Source organism: Mustela putorius, unplaced genomic scaffold, assembly GCF_011764305.1.
Source record: "Mustela putorius furo isolate JIRA1106 unplaced genomic scaffold, ASM1176430v1.1 tig00000910_pilon_pilon_pilon, whole genome shotgun sequence".
Classification (NCBI taxonomy): Eukaryota; Metazoa; Chordata; class Mammalia; order Carnivora; family Mustelidae; genus Mustela; species Mustela putorius.
Window position 1 is genome coordinate 262835 of NW_025421513.1, and position 18580 is coordinate 281414.

General features: G+C 33.8%; 1 protein-coding gene across 10 annotated transcripts in view; it reads right to left on the reverse strand.

The window, feature by feature from the left end:
* LOC123393631 (lysine-specific demethylase 6A-like) overlaps window positions 1-18580 on the reverse strand; it is a 190104-nt gene that overhangs the window by 68596 nt on the left and 102928 nt on the right. For 9 of the 10 annotated variants that reach the window (XR_006608467.1, XM_045086227.1, XM_045086224.1 and 6 more), the window contains exons 7-10: window positions 16073-16127; window positions 13293-13327; window positions 5550-5643; window positions 3846-3972 (exon numbers count right to left, since the gene is read on the reverse strand). Coding sequence is in view for 9 of the 10 variants with exons in the window: in XM_045086227.1 (XP_044942162.1) it covers window positions 3846-3972; window positions 5550-5643; window positions 13293-13327; window positions 16073-16127 (311 nt within the window). In the remaining variant the exon portion in view is untranslated. Of the gene's footprint in view, window positions 1-3845; window positions 3973-5549; window positions 5644-13292; window positions 13328-15910; window positions 15960-16072; window positions 16128-18580 lie in introns of those variants that run through there. The other variant, XM_045086231.1, reaches the window with a different exon arrangement.

Sequence of the window (18580 nt, forward strand, 5' to 3'; positions counted from 1 at the left end):
CTCACATCATTAACCCAGAGTCCCAGGATCAAGTCTCCCCACTCGTCAGGTTCCCTGCTCAGTGGAAAGTTTGCTTCTCCCTCTCACCCTACCCCCATCAAGCTCTCTCTCTCCCTCTCAAATAAATAAAACATTAAAAAATTGTTTTCTTTAATTTATTTGAGAGAGACAGACAGATAGGGAGAGAGCACAAGCAGGGGAAAGAGGGAGAAGCAGACTCCCAGCTGAGCAGGGAGCCTGATTTGGAGATTAATCCCAGAATCTAAGATCATGATCTGAGCCGAAGGAAGATGCTTAACCAACTGAGTCTCCCAAGTGCCCCAATAAACGAGGTTTTAAAAGATATTTTGGTGTGTACATTTCTAATGTTCAGGAAACATAAGTGGATATGAAACAAGTTCAGAACCTTAAGACTTTCAAATCTTAATTTGCAATTCACCCAAATGAAAAGAGGCCTAAGAATAGGATGCCTGTAAGAAGTGAGGAGAAATAAACATGAAAGATGACTAATTTGTGGGCTGACAGACAGAAGAAACACCAGTAAAGGAAACAGACAGAGTCATTTTAGAGAGTGCATAAAATCTCTGTTGGACAGAGAATTAAAAAGGGAGTTAGCAGTAACTGGAAACAGGGACAGACATCAGAGATGATGTGAATAGCATTAGAAAAATATATTTTTAAACAAAACAAAATTTCAGATTATCTAACACATTCACCTAAACGCCAGGAGAAGTAAGAAATAATTTCGGAAACATGCATTTTCATGCCCCCTTTTTAAAAAGTCACGAGAGAATGTCAATATGCCCAAGTCTAAGTCCAGTCAAAACAACTGTACCCCTAATACAACTTGTTTAGGTTCCTTTAAGGTTGACCGACCTGTAATAAAAGGAGCACCAAGTAAACTTCAGTTACACCTCTGCAGTTCCAGCTCTTTCTGTGACATTTACTACTTTTCTGTGATATTACTTAAGGAAACCAGTTTACTTCTCTGGACTCATTTCCCCTATGTGTAAAATAACCATATTACGATATCACCATCTCACCTTTTTATTGGAGGGGGTGTATTTTTATTTACTTGAGAGAGAGAAAGAGACAGAGTGCACAGGCATGGGGAGCTGCAGAGGAATAGGGAGAGGTGGGCTCTCCGCTAAATCCCTGAATCCCAGGATCACAACCAGAGTCGGGAAAGGGAGACACACATTCGAAAGACCCATACAGATGCCCACCATCTCACTTTTACAGCCATACACCAAGCAATAAGCAACAATACGCAACACATTTTTGAAGCAGTAGTTAACAAATGAAAGTCTCTGAAATACTAGTGTCAATAGTATTTCTCTATGAATTCTACTGACAATGAGATTCTCAAAGCTTTAATGAATTTCAGAATATATTTTTGCAAACTTATTTCTGTAGCAATAAAGCCAATTAAAATAATACATTAGAAGACAGCAGATGAGAGCAAAAAAGCAAAACTATAAAAATCACAGAAAAAAGTAAGACTGAAAATAATTACTGTTTGAAATGATAATCCTGAGCCCGCAAAAGATTAATATCTTCTATTTGAGAAGTCAAGAAAATGTTCTGCACATTCAGATCATTTTATCCATAAAGTTAAAAATAAACCACAGGTCCATGTTTTAATATCAGGTATCTATGGGCAAAGCCCTCTGTGGAATACTGTTCTCAATTACATAGAGAAGTATATCATTATTTAAATGTTAATTTCAAATATATTTCATTTTAAATTGTTTATATTTGTAATTAAAGAATTATAACTTTTTATATTAAAAAGCTATGCATAGTGCATATTATGCTACAGATTCTTATCCTTTATCAAATTATTTCCACTCCTAAAATCTATAGTAGTAACAGTACTAACCCAAAAAACCATTAGAAGTCAAATTTCATCGCTCTCTCTGTCAAATAAAAATATAAATCTTAAAAACAAAAAAACCCCACTAAATCTAGGGCGCCTGGGTGGATCAGTGGGTTAAACCTCTGCCTTCAGCTCAGGTCATGATCTCAAGGTCCTGGGATCAAGTCCCGTATCAGGCTCTCTGCTTGGCAGGGAGCCTGCTTCCTCCTCTCTCTCTGCCTTGCCTCTCTACCTACTTGTGATCTCTGTCAAATAAATAAATAAAATCTTTAAAACAAACAAATAAAAACTAAATCTGAATTAGATTTCATGATGAAGTTTCTCAAAGTGCTCCATGTAAAAAATAATCAGATGAGGGGCACCTGGATTGTTCTGTTGGTTAAGCATCTGCCTTCACCAAGGTCATGATCTTGGGAGTCCTGGGATCTAGCCCTACATCAGGTTCCCTGCTTATTGGCAAGCTGGCTCCTTCCTTTCCCTCTGCCCTTCCCTTTCCCTCTGCCCCTCCCCACCACTTGTGCACTCTCTCAAATAAGTAAAATTTATTTTTTTTTAATTTATTTATTTGACAGAGAGAGATCACAAGTAGGCAGAGAGGCAGGCAGAGAGAGAGGAGGAAGCAGGCTTCCTGCTGAGCAGAGAGCCTGACACAGGACTGGATCCCAGGACCCTGAGATCATGACTGAGCCAAAGGCAGCGGCCCAACCCACTGAGCCACCCAGGCGCCCAGTAAAATCTATTTTTAAAAAAATTGTTTAAAAACATTTTTTTTAATCTTTTAAAAAAATTTTTATTTATTTATTGGACAGAGAGAAAGCACAAGCAGGAGTGGCAGGGGGAGGGAGAACTAGAAGAAGGAGAAGTAGGCTCCTCAGCAGGGAGCCCAATGTGGGGCTTGATCCCAGAACCCTGGGAAAATTACCTGAGTTAGACAGATGCTAAACGAACTGAGCCACTCAGGCACCCAATAAGTAAAATCTTTAAAAAAAAAAAAAAAAAAAAAGAAGAAGAAGAAGAAGAAGAAGAAAGAAAGAAAGAAAGAAAAAGAATCAGGTGAAATTTATAATTAAATCAAAGTGAGACAATTAAGTATGTAACTCTGAGAAAATCAACCTGACAGATCTAATATTTTCATTTATGTGAAATGAAAATTGATACCTCAAACTATTCAAATGAATTTTACCATAGGTTATCAGGGAGGATAAAAATGAAACATCAACTAAATACATTAAAATGACAGGAATAACAAAGGGGACAAAATTAAATATGGAATTGAAAAACACTATTACTGATTAGTATCTGATGTCTCGGGTGCCTGGGTGGCTCAGTGGGTTAAGCCACTGCCTTCAGCTCAGGTCATGATCTCGGGGTCCTTGGATCGAGTCCCGCATCGGGCTCTCTGCTCAGCAGGGAGCTTGCTTCCTCCTCTCTCTCTCTGCCTGCCTCTCTGCCTACTTGTGATCTCTCTCTGTCAAATAAATAAATAAAATATTAAAAAAAAAAAAAAAGTATCTCATGTCTCTTGAAAACTGTTTAATACTTCAAAAACTAACTGTAATGCAAGGACCATAAAAACAAGGTAAAAATAAAAATGTAAGAATTTCTCACTAAAAGCACCAAATTTAGAGTGATCCAATTTTACCAATCAAGAATCGACTATCGGGGGTGCCTGGGTGGCTCAGTGGGTTAAGCCACTGCCTTCGGCTCAGGTCATGATCTCAGGGTCCTAGGATCGAGTCCCATATCGGGCTCTCTGCTCAGCCGGGAGCCTGCTTCCTCCTCTCTCTCTCTCTGCCTGCCTCTCTGCCTACTTGTGATCTCTCTCTGTCAAATAAATAAATAAAATCTTTAAAAAAAAAAAAGAATCGGCTATCATGTATTTATAATAAAAAGCAGATATTATATAAACTAACATTTTAAATTATAAATTAACTCTACGCCACACAATTCAAATGTCTAATCTCACCTTCCAAGAAAATACCAAGACTGTCCAGAATTAGGATCTGCCTCCAAAGACTTCTGGAGATACTGAATCGCATAGCTTTCCTTGGTGGCCTTGTCTCCCAGTAGATCCACATTATGATGCATCCATCCTATAATTTAAAAATTATAAGCATTTACCCAAGATCCAACTATTTTTCCACTGTTAAGAATATCATGAAAAACACAAATAAAATCCCTTCTGTACATTTTATAATCAGGTTTCAAACTTCCCCCAAATTTAAAACTACCAAAGATAGCTATAGGAAAGTCTACCTCACTCAAAAAGGTACAGTCAATGCCACTCAGGGCTCTTAAAAAGCTGAGAGAAATTTAATTTATTTAGGGCAATGCACTGACACTAAATTAGTAGCCCTGGATTTTCCTTTTGCAAATTTAATTTTTTAAAAAATCCCATCCTATACACCAAAATTATAAAGATGATTAATTTACTTTTCCTTTGAATATTAAAACAAGTAGCAAGCCAATACTGATATCTAAGGAATAAATATATAAAAGCTTACATAATCAAAAAAGATACATCAGCTAAATAATTTTTAAAAATCTTAGAGAGTTAGGCTCTGTATCTTATTAATACTGGGTATTTTCATCAACATTCTAAATACAGTATTTAACCAAAAACAAAAACAATAAACACTCTCCAAGGTTTATGAAAAACTAATGAATAATGAGTTCGAAGAGCAGTAAGAGCAGTACAGAGTGCCTGCTTAATAAACAGGTTCAGAATTACATAAACAGAAAAAGAGAGATAATGGAAAAACCAGAACATGACAAAATATATTAAATTTACATTTAAGACAAAAGAAACCAGAGTTTTAGTTTTGAGTCTAAAGAAGTGTATAAAATTACCTTTGCAAAAATACCACACTAAGGGAAAACTATGCTTAATTACTTTGACACAGAAAGAATAATAAAATGACATTATGAATACACCCATAATATCAACAAACTTCATTAAAATTTAGAATTATTTGTTCAAAACTGAATAGGGACAGTGAAAACAAATACAAACTCCAACCAAAATATAAAACAGACATGATGAGTAACTAATAATATGAATTACTAAGGAATATTCATTATTATCTTCTAAGAAATAACAATGTTAACTTCACATTAAACATTAGATTTTGTTATGAAAAGCATAAAATTTTAAGAAATGCTGTAGACCGTACAGAGTGAAATATTCTATAATTTTTAGATGCCATAGTTCCACTAATTCATATTGTGAGTAAGTCTATGAAAAGAAGCACAACAGCCACTCAGAAGCTGTGTGAAAGATGTCAATTTATTAACTTCATAAAGCGGTATGCACATGAAAGTAATCAAACTTACTCCAGAGATCAAGTACAAGAGGTTAATACTAAGAGTTTAGAAAGACTAGTTGCACTGAAGCACTGAAGTTTGATAGGTTTTTGAGATGGATTGTGTTAGATAGTGGGTATAAATCAATTCTGGACAGAAGAAGAAAGGGAATAATAGTTATAGAAGAACACTTACAATATAAAGTATTTTAAATAAAATCTCAAATTAACACACGTTATCATTAACCTTAATGAATAATTTCAAATAAAAAGGGACCGTTAATGCAGAAGAGTTCCAATCGCACCCACTAATCACCCGAACATCTGTAATTAAAGGAATCTATAGTAGAAAATAAATTTTTATATACCTAACTGTTGTAAAACAATTGCTTTTACTTGTATAGGTAGGTTTTCTGTCTGTAACAGTTGTTCATAGGCTTCTTTTGCAGAATGATATTTCCTCTAAAGTAGAAAAGAAGTCAAAGAAAAAAGGATAAATCTTTAAATAAAAATAAAGATTTTAATAAGGAATTGATGACATGATTTAATTAACTTTTCAAGTATTGAAACAGTAAGAACACTAAAATGTATGCTATAAAGAATCTGTACTATATGAATTTAGATAATACAAAGTTTCTGTAATAAAAAAAATAATTGAATGTACAAAGTAAATTATTAATGGAATATTTCTTCAACCCTGGACAGCTATGTTGCAGAACAACTAAGAGCTGATAAAATTAACTTTCAATATAACAGGGTGTCAACAAAATACATTTAAAAAATCTACTATATCCCAACAATTACAAATAGAGTTAACTTCAACCTTATACATTATATAATAACACTCACAAAGCTGTACAAGTTTTTGTTTGTTTGTTTGTACAAGTATTCTATTAGCAAATGTATAACTAACTGGGGAAACTTCCAAATATTCAAAGTATAAAGCAAATACATTTAAGTACTACTGTGTTTTACAAAACCTAACACAAGAGGAATGTAGGTAACATTTTATCTTTATACATCTCTCTTGTTGAAAATATTCTTGAAAAACACATACACATGGTTAAAGACCTAACCCTTGTCCACAGTTATGATACAAATAATGCTCATGATACTTAAGGTACAGGTAAATTTCTAAGTGAGTCCATGGCCACAGTTCTCCCAAAAAAGTACTAATAAGACTAAACTCTATTACTATTAGCGTGTTCGTGTTTAATACAACTCCTCCATAACAGGAAAAACTAACAGAAAATTACAAAACACCATCATTTTAAAACTTTAAATTCAATTAATCAACATATTAATGTATTATTAGTATCAGAGGCAGAGTTTAGAGATTCATCAGTTAAAGCATTGTATCTTGAATGTACTTGGAAAAGCAATGTCATTTTGTAAGCATAATAACAAAAGGATAAAAATGTCATTTCAGGCATATTAGTATTAAATGAGCAGAGCAACATGACTAATTCAAATAAATGTATACATTGAAGCTAATAATTCTGAGTTTCTTCCCTAACCAAATGTGACCAAAAACAATAATCTTAAAAGAAAAAAAGATCAGTTTTTATTTCTATCATAGGTGTATGTACAGATATACAGACACCAACTCTACATCCACAAAGATGCCCATACATACATTGATAAAGACTTCCCCACAAAAAACCCAAGTCAAATTTATCAGTTACAGGATATAAAATTAATAACCAAATATCAGTTGCACACTACCCACTAGGTAAAGAATGATCCAAAAATGAAATTCAGAAAACAATTCTACTTAAAAAAAAATTTAGGGGTGCCTGGGTGGCTCAGTAATGGCTAATGCCTCCGCCTTCGGCTCAGGTCATGATCTGAGAGTCCTCGGGAGGCAGTCCCCTCTCTCTCTCTGCCTACCTGCAACCTCTGTTAAATAAATAAATAAAATCTTCAAAAAAACTTTTCAGAAAAATTTACTGAGAATATGAAAGACATGTATAGAACACCAAATTTTCTTGCTCCGTTCATTTGTGAAAGAACATTATATTTAGCAGTCAATAACTGTTCCCACACTGGCTATTAGGAATAGTGCTACAGTGAACACAGGATTGCAAATATCTCTTTGAAATTCTGATTGCAAATCTTCTGGATAAATACCCAAATGTGAGATTATTGTACCCTGTGGTAGCTTTTTTGAAGAAATCTTATATACTAGTTTTCATATTATTATTTATATTATTATAAATATATAAATATTATATTATTATTTCATCTTTATATACTGGTTTTCTACCCCATTTTTGCCATCCCAACAGCGTACCACGTTCCAATTACTCTCCATCCTAGCCAACATTTGCTTTTAGTTTTTTATTATAATGTCCACACAGATTTAAATGATACCTCACTATGGTTTTTATTTAAATTTCCCTGACTAGTGACAGTAAGCATTGTTTCATTACATGTTTTCCACAGAGAAATTTCTATGCAAATACTTAACCCATTTTAAAACCCAGTTACTAGATTTCTTCTGCTGTTGAGTTCTATTTATTTTTTATATATTTGCAAGATTAATCCCTTATTGTATTAAATGGATTGCAAATATTTTCTCCTATTCTGTTACCTATCTTATCACTCTGTGGATTATTTCTTTTGCTATGTAAAAGAGTTTTTTAAAAAAGATTTATTTATTTGAGAGGAAAAAGAATGCTCATGCACTGCACAAGCAGGGGGATGGCAGAAGGAAAAGAATCTTAAACACAAGCAGGGGGATATGCAGAGGCAAAGAATCTCAAGCAGACCATCCTCCCCATCCAGAGTGCAAAGCCCAAAGCTGGATCAATATCACAATTTTGAGATCATGACCTGAACCAAACTCAAGAGTCAGGAGCTTAAGCGACTGAGCCACCCTGGCAGCCTTTTAATCTGACGTGGTCCTGGGAACCTGGGTGGCTCAATGGATTAAGCATCTGCCTTCAGCACAGATCATGATCCCCCAGTACTGGAATCGAGTCCCACATTGGGCTCACCGCTCAGTGGGGAGCCTGCTTCTCCTCTCCTCCCAACTCCTTGCCCTCTCTCACTCTCTCAGTTGTTAGGCCACATCAAATTATTTTCTTTTAAGATTTTAAAGTCTTTTAAATAAAAAAAAATCTTAAAATAATTTTTAAAATCTTAAAAAAATAATAATAATTTGATGTGGCTTAACAACTGATTTTGTTTTGTTACCTGTGCTTCTGGTATCATATGCACAATACCACTGCCAAGACCAGGATTGTGAAGCTCTTAAAAGCAGCTCTTAGAAGTATTCATCTAAGAGTTCTACAGATTTAGTTCCACCTTCTTTTTAAGGGTTTAGCCCACTTTGGGTTGACATCTGTGTAAAAGGGTTCAAAACAGGGTTTCAATTTTAGTCTTCTACATACAGACATTCAATTTCCCTAACACGAACTGTTGAATCACCCCATTCTCTTCACTATGTATTCCTGGCACTTCTGTCAAATATCCACAGACCTCTAGATTTACCCAGGGCTCTCTATTCTGCTTCAGTGGTACACTAAGAACATATTGTTTTCGGTGCTTTGTATCTAAAATCAAGAAATGTGGTATTCTCAGCTTTGTTCTTTCTCAAGAGATATTTGTGATCTTTATCTTAAGTTCCACTGGAATTAGAAAATCACTCTTCCTACAGCTTTAAAAAATTCTATTGAGATTTTCATAGAAATGGAAGGTAATCTGTAAACCAATTTTGAATTCATTAACAAAAACCCACAGAAGTGAGTGAAAACTATGTGTACAATTTAATAATAGTTTCCAAACAATAAACACAGGATATTTTTCTATTTGCTAGTCTTCTTACATCAATGTTTTTACTCTCAGTATACGAATCTCTCATCTCCTTAAATTTACTTAAAAAGAATTTTACTACTGAGGGTTCTATTTACATAAGACATTATGGTAAGTGAAATAAACCAGTCATAGACAAATACTGCATGATTACATTTATATTAGATACACAAAATAGTCAAATTCATAGACTTAAAAATGGAATGATGACTGATGGGCTGAAATAAAGTAGTCATAGGGAATTATTTATCAATGGAAAAGAATGCAGTTTAGAAAATTAAATATGCTCTGGTTATTAGATCTATATGAGTGCACAAACAGTCAACAGTAGCACACTGTACACTTAAAATATAAACAGGGTAGGTCTCATGTTTTTTAGCACAATAAACTGTAAATAATACTGCCGAAGTGTTCAAACAACCAGACGTAAGTGGAAAGAAATACTGTATTCGTAGTTTGAAATTCTTAATATTAAAATGACAACACTACATAAAGCAATTTACAGATTCACTGCAATCCCTAACAAAAGATTACGGCACTTACTAAAGAGATTTCTTTTTTAAATACCTCCTAAAACCATATGGAGTTTGACCTCAAAGTCAAACTATCTCAGGAAAACAAACAAAAATTGGAAGAATTACATATCCTGAGTTTAAAACTTAACTTTCTTTCATAAATTCCTGTGTGGCTTTTTTTTTTTTTTTTAAGATTTTATTTGACAGAGATCACAAGTAGGCAGAGAGGTGAGCAGAGAGAGAGGGAGGAGGAAGCAGGCTCCCTGCCGGGCGGGGCTCGATCCCAGGACCCTGGGATCATGACCTGAGCCGAAGGCAGAGGTGTTTTTTTTGTTTGTTTGTTTTTAAAGATTTTATTTATTTATTTGACAGAGAACACAAGTAGGGAGAGAGGCAGGCAGAGAAAGAGAGAGAGAAGCAGGCTCTGCACTGAGCAGAGAGCCCGATGCGGGCCTTGATCCCAGGACCCTGGGATCATGACCTGGGCCGAAGGCAGAGGCTTTAACCCGCTGAGCCACCCAGGCGCCCCGAAGGCAGAGTTTTAACCCACTGAGCCACCCAGGTGCCCCAAGTTCCTGTGTTTTATCTTTTGCTTTCAAAAGATAACAAAACGATAATAATCAAAACAGTATGGTATCAGAATAACAATGCACCCACAAACAGACAAATGGAACAGACTTTAGACCCTAGAAATAAACTCACAATATCAGGTAAACTGATTCTCTACGGGGGTGCCAAGAGCATTCAATGGAGAAAGGACAGTTTTTCAACAAGTTGTGAACTCAATATCCACATGGAAATTAGTAAGTTGCCACTTTTCTTACACCTTAGAAAAATAAACTAAAAATGGAGCGCCCAGTTGGATTAGTGGTTAAGTGTCTGACTCTTGACTTTGGCTCAGTTCATGATCTCAGGGTCTCTCCCTCTTTATCTCTCCCTCCCTCTCCACCTCCCCAGCTTCTGCTTGCTTTCACTCACTCTGGAAAAAAAAGTAGAAAAGAAAGGAAAAATAAACTAAAAATGAATTCAAGTCCTATATGTAAGAGATAGAACTATAAACTCTTAGAAGAAAACAGAATGGAAAGTCTTTATGACTTCAGATTTTACATTTATATTTATGACAACCTTATAGTCAACATTGATAAATTGGACTTTATTAAAAATATATTAAAACTTTTGTAAATGAAAAGGTTACTATGAGGATGGTGCAAATCCCAAAAGAGATAAAAAATATACAGAAGGGGAGACAATATTTGCAAATAACATATCTCAATGGATCAATGTTCAGGGGATATAAAGAATGCCTAACAACTCAACAACAACAACAACAACAAAAAATTAACCCCATCACAAATTGTCACAGGACTTGAGTAAACATTTCTCCATGCACATGCCCAATAAGCACATGAAATAACCATCAAAACCAATAGTTAACTGGAAATGAAAATCAGTATTACAATAAAATGTAATTTCAAAACCATAATGCAGGTAAAAATACAGAAAATAACCAGGCAGGATGGGGAGAAATATGAACACTGTGTAATGCTGTATGCTGTGCGCACAGAAATATAAAATGGTTTGGTCATAAGATTAAACATAAACTTATCATTTGACCCAGCAATTCTAGCAGGTATATACCTAGAAGCACTGAAAACAGTGTTTCAGATATTTGTACTCCAATTTTTATAGCAGCATTACTTACAACTGCCTCAAGGTAAAATTAACCTGCATTCACCCACAAGGGGAAACAAAATATATTATTCATCCACAAATACTAACAAAGCTCTGATACATGCTAGACATGGATAACCTTCAAGGTGATGTAGGTAAAACAAGCAAGACACAAGAAAACAAATACAGCATGACTCTATTTGTAGCAGGCATCTAGAATACACAAATTCAAAGATATAAGGTAGAATGGGGGTTACCAGAGATTAGGTAAAATAAAGAACTAGAAAGGAATACATGGTTGGCTGTATTGATGCAGAAAAAAATTAAAAGATTCAGCACCTGACAAAATTTTAAACAGTTTCACAAAATTCAGTACCTTTCCATGAGAAAAACTTTGTCTCATTATATTAGGTATAGAGGGGATGAGTGACATTTATGAAGGGCCAAAATGCTTTTCACAGCTTCATACATAATTGCCACAATTTGATATCCTTCATGGGGTCAATGTATTAATAAACTTTAGTCCATCCAAAGAATAAAATATTATTCAGAGATAAACAGAACTGAGCTATCAAGCCATGAAGAAATAAAGGAAACTGAAATGCACATTAAATGAAAAAAGCTCATCTGAAAAGGGTAAATATGCTATGCTTCCAAATATAACATTCTGGAAAAGGCAAAAACTAGAAAACACTCTAGTTATATCATTAAAAGGATTAAAAAGAAAGGCATGCCGACCATAAGTGGCCTAATAATATTAAGATGTTTTAAGGCATTTCAGTATTACACAAAAACACAGGAAACTATTCTAAAATAATGTCTTATTATAAACATCCACAAACAAAGTTAACAAGTGAGGAAACCAGTCGTTGGCAAGGATGTGGAGAAAGAGGAACTCTCTTATATTGCTGGTGGGAGCACAAGCTGGCACAACTATTCTGGAACAATATGGAGGCTCCTCAGAACATTTAACATAAAGCTACCCTACCCCCCAGCAACTGCACTAATACCTACTACTTACCCTAAAGATACAAATCTTTATAAAAAATCTTTTTTGTAAAGTATCTTTTTGCATCTTTTTGTGAAGATTTGTATCTTTAGGGTAAATACCTACTGGTGGTGATGTGAAGGGGCACACACACCCAATGTTTATAGCAACAATGTCCACAATAGCCAAACCATGGAAAGGGCCCAAATGTCCATAGACAAAAGAATGGATAAAGATGTGGCATACATACAGCAGTATTACTCAATATCCAAAACAAACAAAGCAAAACAAAAACCACAAAATCTTGTCATTTGCAACATCCTGTATGGAACTAGAAGGCATTATGCAAAGGGAAAGAACTCAATCAGAGAAAGACAATTATCATTATGATTTCACTAATATGTGGAATTTAAGATACAAAACAGAATTAGCACAGGGGAAAGGAGAGAAAAATAAAAGACAAAAGCAGAGAGGGAGACAAACCATAAGAAACACTGAATCATAGGAAACAAATTGAGTGTTGCTGGAGGGAGTTTGGGGGCTGGGATAAATAGGTGATGGACACTAAGGAGAGCGTGTGATGTAATGTGCACTCATGTCCCACAGGACTGATGAATCACCAAACTATACCTCTGCAACTAATAATATTCTATATGTAAATTAACTGATTTTAAATAAAAAAATAAACATCCACATTTTGTAAAATAAATTATACATTAATATCAGATGGTATAAAACTGAAGTAGAGTCATTTCACAGCATGCAAATGATTTAAGTTTAGAGACAAACCATATTAAAAGACAGTTTCTAGTATTCAGCAAGCAGAGTGTCTGGAGAATTTATTAAATTACAGTGAATTGGAGGTAGTACAAACACTATACACACATTGAAAACAAACCTCAAATACCTTCATATCTTTTTCACTAAGCAATATTGCAATACATGTAATAAGTATAAATATATACATATGATTATATTAAATATATGCAGGAGTATATGCTGAGAAATCAATCAAATGGATTATTTCAATTAAAGCATGAAATTCCCTTATAAAATTCATTTCACTTAGAGCATGAAGAGGATTTTGTTGTAAGATTTTGTTATTTAGTTAAAACACTTACCTGGGTTTCATACAAGTGGGCAATATGAAACTGAACTGCAACATGAAATCATGGAAAAGAATTAATTACAATAGAGTTGACATAACGTAATAAAAATAAAGAAAATGTAAAATATAAGGAAATGCTAAAACTAAATATTATAAATTTTATTTAGGAGTGTGTCTTTTGTGTTTACTTAAATAACATGAAAATAAATCTGCTAAAGACCAAAAAGCATATAAAGAAAACATTACTGGAAGTCATCATTAAATTAAAATGTAATTTTAATTACTTAATATTAACTCTAGAAAACTTTAACGTATTTGGAGCATTAAAAATCAACCATAAATATTATATGAAGCTCAAATCAGCAACAATAACTAAATATAACTTTTAAATGTATATATCATAACACAACATTCACAAACTTTCACCTTACAAATAAAGTTACTATTTAATAGCCATGTTTTTTTTAAATATATAAAAGCTGTGCCTTTACATTAAATCCTAAAAAAGTACTTCCTTATAAGTAAAGATCAGTGTAATAAAAGTAACACATGGGGAAATGAGTACTTTTAGCATTAGGCAGCTTTAATATAAAAAAGAAACAAAGGTCAAACCATCTAAAAAGCAAGATTATGAAGTAAATACATGTGAAAAATCAAATGAAGTAGAACATTTTGCTTCCCTTTTTTGGGAGCTCTTCCTCTTGCCCAATTCCCAATCATTGGAGGATTATGATTCAGTGAAGACCATAATAGTCGATAAAGTAAGATCACAAAATTTAACTAAAATTTAGCTTTGTGCATTTTATGGTTTTCATTTGTTAATGAAAAAACATTATTTATTTTCTTCTTGCTTTGTTAGTTAGATTATAAGTAGAAGAACCTGTCAAAATTATATAGAGATTATTTATTTTTGTGAATTTGTTTTTTGTTTTTTTAAAGGACAGTCTCACAGTGGTGATGAAATCTGCTGGAAGAAATGTACCAAGAGGTGTCTTTCTTTCCTTTTCTTCTCCTTCCTCAAACTTTCTCTCTCACTGAATACCACAAAGATAAAATTCATTCTAGGAAGCATGAAAAAATTCAAATTCTTTAGATTAGCTTTTACAGATTCTGATTCAGCGGTGCCTGAGTGGCCCCGTTGCTACTATTCTTGGTAAAAGTTCAGGTCAGGTCATGATCCTGGGATCAAGCTCCATGCTCTCAGCAGGGTGTCTGCTTGAGAACTCTCTCCATCTGTTCCCCCACCCGCCGCTCATTCTCTCTCGTTCTAAAATAAATGAACAAATCTTAAAAGAAAATAAAAAAGATCCTGGTTCAGTTTGCCTGGTTATAAAGGCCTGGAAAACTCTCAGTTAGGAAGTTCCCCACCCTTTTAGTAACTTCTCTATATCCAGGCTGGGGAACACTGCATTAGGTATCCATGAATTCCTTTCCATAAAAAAGAAATTTTCCTCAAAATTCTGTACTTAACTCTAAAATCAAACACCATTTTGGCACAAAAAAGGGTTACACATTGCATGTTAATCCCCTTTCATGAAGAATAAAGATGTCTTCCCTAGAGAAGACAAAATACTATCACAAAATAACAAAACAAAAAGAAACCAACTAACAGCTATTAATAACAACTAACAGAGAGTCTATTGTAGGTTATTTTCATTTTGTAAGTTATTTTATTCCGTAATTAAAGAGATATTTTATTTCATAGGCTCATTTTACAGGCTAAGAAATTTTATGGGTGAAGATACTTTATCTAAAGGCTAAAATCTTTATTTTACATGTTCCAATTTTCTTTCTTTCTTGATGCCCTTTTCCAAGATAGCTCTCCTTACTCTGCCAAGTGCAATTACTCCTAATCTCATCTTATATCATGAATGGAAGGAAACTGGATATAGGTAAAAAGAAATAAGGTAGAGAGACATGGAAAATCACTATCTCAATTTCCCAAACTTCACATGAATCTAATAAATGGTAAAGAAAGCAAAGTTCAGCTAACTTGTACCCAAATACCATCTCAACTTCCTCAAGATTTTAGTCTCAGATTCCATGTCTCTGGCTCACAACTGTGTAAGATACAGTGTTATCTTTTATAAGGTATTTCATTCTTAAATGTTCTTTGACAGAATAGCATAAAAATACAACTACAAAAAATGCTCAACCTAGCACTTTCAATCATACACACTGAAATTTGGACATTGGTGCCAACAATGGTCTTGAAATTTAAACTAATTTTTACTACTTATTATACTAGAATATTATTCCAAAATAAAATCATATATGATTTTTTCTATCAACTATTCTCAAAAATATTAATGGTACACATTCATTTGCTATTTCTAAAGAAAATACATTTATGATTTACTAACAAAATAAAATAAATTTTCTGTTCAGTTTTTAACTTTACTTTGAATTCTTATGATCTTCCCAATTTTACAAGCACAAACATTTCAAAAAACAGTCATTCTCTGAGGAATATTCAAATCCTCAACAATATTAACAGAAGGAAAAGAAATCATTTTTCCACTAACGTAGATAGCTAAACAACCACTACTAGTGATACCACTCAATTAGAAACTAGACATTTCTATTCTTAAGGAAGTAATTGTGTTGATTATCTTTAAAACCACTACCTACCCAAATCAATCACGTAAAGTCTTTGACTCAGGCTTGTGTTCTTCCACTCTTATTCTCAACAACTCAAAGACAGAAACAAAAATACAGTAGATTTGAAAAGGTATTTATGGTCATGATTTCCTAAAGAGATAAAAGACTTTATTTATACTTAGAAATACTTACTTTCAACACTGGACAAAGTACAGGGATTACAGTCAATCAAAGCTAACTGAAAATGCTGTGAGAGAAAAGCAAAAATATTAACACATTAAGTTCAGAGCTACATAAAATCAACTTTTATATGTTAGGCTCTGTAAGATCTAACATATAATAATGAAAAGATGTTACACAACTAAAACATAATCATGAACCAAATAAAATTACTGTCATTCAAAATCTATTATGGAAAGAAAAGTGTTACCAAGTTATTTATTCCCACCGGACAGCTAAAACTGAAAAATGCAAGGGATAAAAACCTTTATTTATCCTGTGTGTAGTACTTCTATTAGATGGAAAACACAAACCTATTTCAGTATTCAAGCAAAAAATTAAATTACAGAAATATTTAATGACTCATGCTTTGTAATTCATTATATAAAAATGGAAAAGTCCAACGGTATCCTTAAGAACATAATTGGCTTTTTAAAAATTATTTCAAAATGAGGGGCATCTGGGAGGCTCAGTGGGTTAAGCCCCTGCCTTCAGCTCAGGTCATGATCTCAGGGTCCTGGGATCGAGTCCCACATCCGGCTCTCTGCTCGGCAGGGAGCCTGCTTCCCTCTCTCTATCTGCCTGCCTCTCCATCTACTTGTGATTTCTCTCTGTCAAATAAATAAATAAAATCTTTTTAAAAAATTTAAAAAACTAAAAATTATTTCAAAATGAAACTTCAAATTCAGGAACTAGAGAATTCTATGAGAATTATCTTAAAGAATAAAATATATTTGCTTTCACTGATTCTTCCATATCACTGTATTTCAAGACAGTTTAAAGCTATAATCTCACATCTGTTTCAAATGACCCATGTATGGGGCACCTGGATGGCTCAATCAGTTAAACATCATCCTGGGTTCCTGGGATCGAGTCCCATATGTCTCCTGCTCAGCAGGGAGTCTGCTTCTCCCTAGCCCCTACCCCTCCTCCTGCCTCATTCTCTCTCAAATAAGTAAAATTTTAAAACAAACCCGTTTTCAATTTCATCTGTGGACTGATTATACTATTCTTTTAAAAACTACATATTGTGTGTAAAATATGAAGAATCATTCATTAAATGTAATACTAACAATATAGCGCACTACTTATATCAAACAACGCACAATGTAGATTTCTGTCTAGACTAATTTAAATCTAGTATCCTGAATAACTGTATTAGATAAAAATACTAATATTACCAATCATTTGCTAATCAGTTAATGCATAACAATATGTACTTTATATAATACACAATATTTGCTAATATTAGCTAATAATTTATATTATAAATAATAATTTATATTATACAACAATACTTATAATATATAATAATAATATAGTATAATATAATAATACAGGGCGCCTGGGTGGCTCAGTGGGTTAAGCCGCTGCCTTCGGCTCAGGTCATGATCTCAGGGTCCTGGGATCCAGTCCCGCATCGGGCTCTCTGCTCAGCAGGGAGCCTGCTTCCTCCTCTCTCTCTGCCTGCCTCTCTGCCTACTTGTGTTCTCTGTCAAATAAATAAATAAAATCTTTTAAAAATATATATATAATAATACATAATATACTAATTATATACAAGTCATTCATTTATCTATTTGTATATATTAAAAACACAAATAACGTTAATACATGAAAAAACTAAACGTTACTAAAAACACTAAGTTCTAATATCTATTACTTGCCACCATAAACATCACTAACATAAACTGCTCAACAGAAGACAGTAAGCACTTGATTTTTTTTTTAAAGATCTTGTTTATTTATTTGACAGAGACTGCGAGACAGCAAGAGAGGGAACACAAGCAGGGAGAGTAGGAGAGGGAGAAACAGGCTTCCTGCTGAGCAAGTGAGGGAGAGGTTGGGCTCAATCCCAGGAACCTGGGATCATGACCTGAGCAAAAGACAAAACTCAATGACTAAGACACCCAGTTGCCCCAAGCACTTGAATTTTTAAAGCTAAATGAAAAATAAGGCCTGTTGATCATTCTAGAAAGTATTCCCACAAAGTACATTACATTTTAAAGTTCCCATTTATTTTTTAATGCTAAAATAATGAATTATAATATCATTAAGTAACCAAAGGACAAATTATTCAAATATCAACTACAAAAATACTATCCATACCTACGATGCGGATATTAAAAAAATTTTGAGACATACTGGTTATTTCAAGTCTAAAACACCAAGATGTACAAGTAGTTCAAACACTATCTTCTCCAAGTTTTAAAAACTACTCTTACGTGAAGAATTAATGTGGAATTCACTGGAATACGTAACTATGCTTCTTCAGCCTCAGATAATGACCAAAAAAAGAGGTTTCTGATACTGTAATAAAAAAATAGTTGCAAATAGCATCCAAGGCAGAAACACTTAAGAGTGGCAACACAAGCTTGTTAGGCTTATGCAAGATATGCAGGCCAACCTTTCTAACAAACAGTATTGGAAAACTGCTCATCTACATGGAAAAGAATTAAGCTGAACCCTATCTTACACCAT